At 35.4% G+C, this 7,503-nt stretch overlaps 1 protein-coding gene across 1 annotated transcript; it reads left to right on the top strand.

Annotated features, from left to right (window-relative positions):
• The first annotated feature begins 4,933 nt into the window (after window positions 1-4,933).
• Window positions 4,934-7,269, top strand: lft1 (lefty1). Its single transcript, XM_056445437.1, has 4 exons — window positions 4,934-5,201; window positions 5,417-5,660; window positions 5,764-6,003; window positions 6,721-7,269. Exons 1-4 carry the CDS (start codon window positions 4,934-4,936, stop codon window positions 7,043-7,045), a joined length of 1,077 nt encoding a protein of 358 aa, XP_056301412.1. The 3' UTR covers window positions 7,046-7,269.
• The last annotated feature ends 234 nt before the right edge of the window (window positions 7,270-7,503 follow it).

Here is a 7,503-nt window from a genome sequence, read left to right as displayed (position 1 = left end):
TTCCAGCTGCAACCCATCACTGGGAAACATCCATACACACTCTTGGACACACTCACATACACTTTGGCCAATTTAGCTTATTCAACTCACCTATAGAGCATGTCTTTGGACTGTGGGGGAAACCGGAGCACCCGGAGGAAACCCACGCAAACAGAAACGCCAACTGACCCAGCCGAGGCTCGAACCAGTGACCTTCCTGCTGTGAGACGAACGTGCTACCCACCTACTTGCATTTGTGTATATGCTGAATTTTGCCAACAAAAGGAATAAATTGATCAAAAAGTACTCTTTGAAAAATAAATAAAAAAAACATTTTTAAACAAAGCTGAAAACTGGGCATAAAGTTGATTCCAATAAAAGAGCAGAAATTCAACCAAAAATTAACTACATATGGGCAACTCCAAAACAAATGATAATATGTTTCTGTATGTAGACCACAAAACGTACAGCATGCGTCAATTTAACAATTAAACCTGCTTGCAAGAAAATAATTACTGGGATAATATTTATGAATAAGATTGAAAGAAATTTCTTTTACTTTATTTGTTATTAATTATTTATGAGGTCATAATAAATCATTACCATAGCTATTCCAGAAAGCCATTATATGAGGTTTAGAGACAACATCTCTTTGAAAAAGAGTTTGAATTTCTTTTTTTTTATTATTATTATTTATTGTGTTTTAACAATACAATCATATTAACCATAGCAATGGATGACATCAAGTACAATAACAAAAAAGAAAAATTAATAATAATAAAATAATAATAATAAAAAATTATGATAATAAAAATAGGGTACAGAGGCAAACTATCAAATTAAATAATATTTACAAAGTCCTCATAAAATTTCACAGTTTTAACACTTTTTTGCTGTAAACATTTTGTAAAGTAGTAATTAAACAATTTAGGTCACAAAGAAAATTCTGCAACTTAGCTAATGATGAAGAAAATGTACATTTGTGAATATAATATTTACCCATTAAAATAAATAAATTGCCTATAAATCCTATGTTATGTTTGTCATGAGCAGGGGCGGATTTAGTGATTTGTGGGTCCTAAGCAACTCCTGCCATGGGGCCCAACAGTCCTAAACTGCACAATTTCTACTTTTATTTAATTTTTATTAACAGTTCAGTTGATATGAAGTAAACTAGAAATCCACTAGAGCTGCGAAATGAATCAACGCAACTCAATGTAATTGTTGTGATTAATTATAAATGTTATTTTCTCTACAAAACAAAGCATAATCTCACAGACGTGTCTTATTTCTGTTTTATTTCTTTGCTTAACCAAAACAAAACAATATGATCTAGGCTATCACAATCATCTTAAAGTTTACAAATAAGTAAGTATAAAAAATTGCCAAACATTAAAACCAGTACATTTTAATGTTGTTTTGAGATATTTTGGGGACCAACAGTTCTAAAATGCACCCTTTCTTTTTTTATTAAATTTTTATTTATTTAGATTTTTAATTTTTATATTACATAAAACGTCTTTTCTATGCTTTACTTTTTAAATGATTAGTCTTCTTAAAATTAATTTACAACTAAAAGCTGGACTGCACTATGATTGGGGGTGGTTGACAAATTTGTGCAGATGTAATAATAATAATATTATTTTACAACTTTAAATTATTACAATAATATTTTATTTCAATTCATTCATTTATTTTCTTTTTAGCTTAGTCCCTTTACTAATCTTGGGTCACCACACTAGAATAAACCACCAATTCATTCAGAACATGTTTTATACAGCGGATGCCCTTCCAGCTGCAACTCATCACTGGGAAACATCCATACATACTCATTCACACACATACACTACGGACAATTTAGCCAACTCAATTCACTAATGCCACATGTCTTTGGACTTAAGGGGGAAAACGGAGCACACTCACGCGAACACGGGAAGAACATGCAAACTCCACGAAGAAACACCAACTGACCCAGCCAAGGCTCGAACCAGCGACCTTCTTTCTGTGTGGCGATTGTGCTACCCACTGCGCCACCACGTCGCCTATTTTAATTTATATTAAATAATATTTAATTACGTTAAAATTGTAATAGCTTGACTCTCACCTTACAAAATATGATAGAAAACAATGTTATATATAGTTTAAAGGTATAATTTATACTTCTAGATATTTATTGGGGGCCCTCAGATTTCCTGGGGCCCTAAGCGGCCACTTACTTCGCTTATTGGTTAAATCCGCCTGGTAATAAGAAAAGTAACAAATTATATCACACATGGAAATATAAACGTTAAACTTACATTTTAGTGTAAAAAAGACGGAGAAATCAGACCAAAACACTTCAACATGTGGGCATTTGACAAAAAGATAATCAATCGATTTTATACTTGAGTTACAGAAGACACCATTTGAATTAGGAAGAGTTCGAATCTGGAAAGTTTACTTGTAAGCTTTGACGTTTGAGAACAACGTCTTCTCTTAAAATGGCGTACAACACAAACCTCTATAAATCTCAATCTGACAATCGCCACACCAGCCCTAATAAGGTGCTAATCGTGTCTTTCATGTCAAAAACATTTGATGTTAGAACCAAACTGGCGGCAGGATGTAGGAAATTTTGAACAGGAAGTTAACATTCGGCGATTATCTCATTTGTGCTGACCATGAGAATTTTAGTCAATAAACATCCTCCACCAGCACGCTTACATTTTTCAAAAAAGAAAAAAAAGAAATTAAGTAAATAAATATACAATCTCAATTACTGATAGAGAGTACACACGGTTTTTAACGCAGCAATGTTTACAGTCGTTAGCCTACCTCTTTATGACGTCGCAGAATAGTTTGTTGTTTTATCAAACCGAGGCGGGATCCGCTTGAATAGGTCTGTCTTTCGTATGCAGTGCAGAGGTGTTAATTAGCACATGTTTTGTTGATTGGCATGTACCATCCTTTGATTAGGAGATATACTACCCGTGAGAATTAGATGGTACTTATATTGACAATAGGGCCTCAAAATAATCGACAAGGGAAGGAAAGAAGACTGAAACAAATCACACAGGGTCTTGGACTTGCGTTTACTCATGCACGGATCATGTGTATTGTGCAAAGAGAGTCAGCAGACCCGTAGACAGAGGATTGTTGGTGGTTATTTCACATCTATTTACAGTTGTTAGCATTAAAAATATGTGCAAAATATAAATATTGCATGGCATTTACAGCATGCATTTTTTAATATGTATGTGTTTGTTCATATTTCATAGTCCATGGTTATTAAAAGATTGTCAAACAAACATGTTCATAAAATGTTGTATATAGATTATTTCAAAGTTTATTTCATGAAAAACACCAAAATCTAAACAGATGACTACTAATCATCTCTTGTAGCCAATATGGTAATACTCCTGTTGCCTCAAACAGTGAGCTCTTTTGTCTGATTCTGCATTTGTATTGCATTAATTTGCCTCCATCTCAGGCCAGTCATTTGTCATCTGTTCTTCCTGTGAGCTCCTTCAGTCTGTCTGACATCTTAGAGCAAATAGAGGGGCCAATACACATACTCAGACACTGGGCCCTCAGTGCCACTAGCCCCTCTTCTAATGTTAGTGTGACCAAACAAGGCATGGCAAATCTGGCAATGGAATCAGATAATCACCAACCTGTGAAGAGCTTCCCAATCCACATCCATGCAGTAGCCCTGGATTAAATAGTCTGTTTGCCTAATAATTTTAATCTGCGCACCAAGCAGAAGGATGGTGGTCTTGGAATAAACATCTAATCCCTTCTCGGGCCACCCAATGATGATGGACCCACAATGGTGCTTAGAGGTATACTGGGCACTCCACGCTGACGGACTCTCGCCAGACAAGGAATGTTTTACAATGTCCAGGGGAATGTACACATGAGGAACAAGGGTGCTACATCAGCGTGCACATGCAAACTGGGAAAGGAGGGTGCATTGTAGGTTCACTATGTCTGGAAGGTCATCGGTAAAGCCATACAACGTGAACATCATGTGTCAGCAATATAGACAGAATTAAAGACAAGAGACGCATACAGTAAAACATACTCATGTTCATATTTGAATGCATCACAAAGAACAAATCTATCTATCTATCTATCTATCTATCTATCTATCTATCTATCTACCTATCTAAAGCATATCTATCTATCTATCTATCTATCTATCTATCTATCTAAATATAGCATATCTATCTATCTATCCACATATGTATATATATATATATATATATATATATATATATATATATATATATATAGAGAGAGAGAGAGAGAGAGAGAGAGAGAGAGAGAGAGAGAGAAATAGAGATAGATAGATAGATAGATAGATAGATAGATAGATAGATAGATAGATAGATAGATAGATAGATAGATAGATAGATAGATAGATAGATAGATAGATAGATAGATAGATAGATATGCTATATATATAATATATATATATATATATATATATATATATATATATATATATATATATATATATATATATATATATATATATATATAGCATATAAATTTTATCTATCTATATATAGCATATCAATTTTTCAATTGAATTGTTCAAATATCAATCTATCTTTTCACATTTTAGAAAGAATCTATAAAATATAATGTATATAATAAGAAATTACAAATGATTATTATTTATTGTAAATATTAGTTCAATTTTCTCTAAATTAGAAAATGGATCATATTAACTGTTATTGTAGTTCAAAGTTGTGTATTTTGCTTTAATTTCTCCGATGAACCGTGGCTTTCATGTATCACCTTCCCTCTGATGTCGGTCCCCTCCCCTTTGTCAAAGCGCGAACAGCTTGGGGGTCAGTCTGCATATAAGGCCGGGAGGCCCGGGCCCCTGTCAAAGAGTCATTAGAGCCCGAGCACAGCATCAGCACAGCACAGCAGTGACAGCCTCTCCTGCACCTTCACTGAAAAGATGACTTCAGTCCGCGCCGCGTGCCTCCTTTGCGCAGCACTTTTCGCGATGGTAAGGGGTTTCACCCACGAAGACATGAAAGACGCTCTGCTGAAGAAACTGGGACTAAATGAAGTTCCGCAAATTCACAAGAGAGATCTGGAGAACCTTGTGATCCCAACGCACGTAAAGAACAAATATACCTCCATGCTGAAACTTCACCACTCAAGGAAACGCCGCTCGCTTCCCAGTTTGGCCGGCATCCTGAGGGGAATTCCTGGAAATGCAGGTAAGATTACTGAAATGAAACAAAAAATATATTTTGAACCAGTCAAATTATTATACATTTATAATGTATATACAGTGTTATATACCTAGCCTATATTTATATACAAATACTGTACTTTAATAGTTCAGTGTGTTATGAAAATTACCATAAAGGGTAATGCATTTCTTTTTAAAATAAAGATTTCATTTTAACATAAATTGCTGGAATCTTTTCAGACATATCTGGTGAATTCCTATATTCTGACTCGACACGTCAGCGTGTTGTCTTTGAAATGACATCAAGAATCCCTGAGAACAGTGAAGTGACCATGGCAGAACTGAAGCTCTACAAGAAGGCCCCACACAAGCGCTCCATACCGGAGAGAAAGGGCCACAGACCGGTCAACAACGCCCGAGTTAGCATCTACTGGGTGGAACTTCTGAAAGACGGGTCAAACCGAACTTCACTAGTGGATTCCAGGTAAGCAGAGACGGCCACAGACCGTCCTTTCATTATGTTAATTCCTCGGCTGATTGGCGTTAAGGGACATGCGTGCTAATTGTCACGACCATTACTTCCTCAGGTTGATTCCCATTCACGAAACCGGCTGGAAGAGCTTTGATGTCACCCAGGCGGTGCAATATTGGTCTAGGAGCCGAATGGAGATGCCCATGCACCTTGAGGTGTGGATCGAGGGCGAGAGACCCGGCAGTTACGCGGCAGAGATGGCCAAGTGTGTCCACTTCACAACTCAAGACCCAGACGAGAACACTCTGGGAAAACCCGAGCTCGTGCTTTACACACTCAACCTAGAGGAGTTCGGGTAAGCATGCCAATCAGAATTATTTCAGTAGTTTTTACCAATTGCTTAAATTAGTTAATATTTTTTGTAATTTTTCGTTTTAATTTCATTTGATAAAGTGTCATTAATTTTTGTGTTTATTGTTATTATTATTATTATCATTATTATTATTATTATCAGTTTCTGCTTTTTAATGTCTGTTTTTACGCATAATTCTCGTTTTAGTTTTTTCATCATGTAAATAAAACTAAATTAAACTACTTAAAATTACCATGGCAGATTAAATTAAAGGCTTTTTTGTAAAACAAAATACTCAACATTTTTTAATGTAAAGTAGCCTATCTGTCAAAACTGGTGTTGTTGTTATTAAAAAACATTTAGCCTACTACCTTTACAAAACTCATAGGTACCACTGGCTATTTGATCATTTAAATGTAATTAGGCATATAGCCTATATTAAATTATATTTGATTAATAAATATAACAGATGCCTTTACTTAAAAAAAGATTTTGCTGCTTGTTCAAACTACTTAGGCCTGTTTAAAACGAGCTGGAACAACAAAATTCTTGAGTTTTTTTTTTGACAACTTAATTGTTTTTTGTTCTATCCACATAAATTTGTTGCATTTAATCGATTTGTGTTGGGACATCATGAATAAATTGTGTGAAACCCTGCGTTTTCACATAGTGTCCAATATATTTATCAGTGTGTTAAAATACATTTCCTTCACTTTGCAGGTCTAGTGGAGACTGTGAAAACAACAAAAATCGCGAAATGTGCTGCAGGGAAAAATACTTCATCAATTTCCGAGCTCTGACTTGGACGCAGTACTGGATCATCGAGCCGTCCGGTTACCAGGCGTTCAGGTGTAACGGCGGCTGCCGGCAGCCAAAGCGCAACTACGGCTACGGAGAAAGGAAATGCGCAGTCGTCGAGAGCGCGCCACTACCGATGATGTATCTAGTAAAAAAGGGAGATTACACAGAAATAGAGGTGGCTGAATTCCCAAATATGATTGTGGAAAAGTGTGGATGCGCAATGGACAATATTTCAGTTGTATAAGTAGCCTGTTTGTATCGACCAGCAAACTTCATGACGCACTATACTACCTAAAGTTAAAAGGTCCAGAATGGGTGTTATCAATTTAACCCTTGCTAGATACAACCTCAAGCACTTTGTGTAGACTTGTAAATAGAGCTAATCTGATATGCGTTTATTTTTGCATTTGTATATGAGGCCATTGATTTGTAGATGTTATATTTTGAGCATAGCACGGGTTTGTTGTATATGTGAGACTGACTGAATATAAATTAAACTATTTTCATTGAAACTTTGCTCATTTAGTGATTTTATTCGCCCCTTTGTCGACCGAATTTGCATATTGTAATGTTTGCAGATGGCCACATGCAGAGCAGATGTAAACATACAAATAATCACTTATTAAACAGAACAATTTGTAAAGTCTAAAAGGTGCTAACTGTCAATATCCTTATTTAAATATACCTATAAACATCTGCAAA

This window comes from Danio aesculapii, chromosome 20 (genome assembly GCF_903798145.1).
Source record: "Danio aesculapii chromosome 20, fDanAes4.1, whole genome shotgun sequence".
NCBI lineage: Eukaryota > Metazoa > Chordata > Actinopteri > Cypriniformes > Danionidae > Danio > Danio aesculapii.
The sequence above is the reverse complement of the archived record's forward strand: the minus strand, read 5'-3'. Positions and strand labels throughout refer to the sequence as shown.

What these genes read in the sequence shown, in the direction of transcription:
- lft1 (XM_056445437.1), top strand. Translation starts at nt 4,934, where the DNA reads ATGACTTCAGTCCGCGCCGCGTGCCTCCTTTGCGCAGCACTTTTCGCG. An exon ending in ACTTCACTAGTGGATTCCAG is followed by an intron (nt 5,661 to 5,763) that starts GTAAGCAGAGAC and finishes TTACTTCCTCAG; the next exon opens with GTTGATTCCCATTCACGAAA. An exon ending in CTCAACCTAGAGGAGTTCGG is followed by an intron (nt 6,004 to 6,720) that starts GTAAGCATGCCA and finishes TTCACTTTGCAG; the next exon opens with GTCTAGTGGAGACTGTGAAA.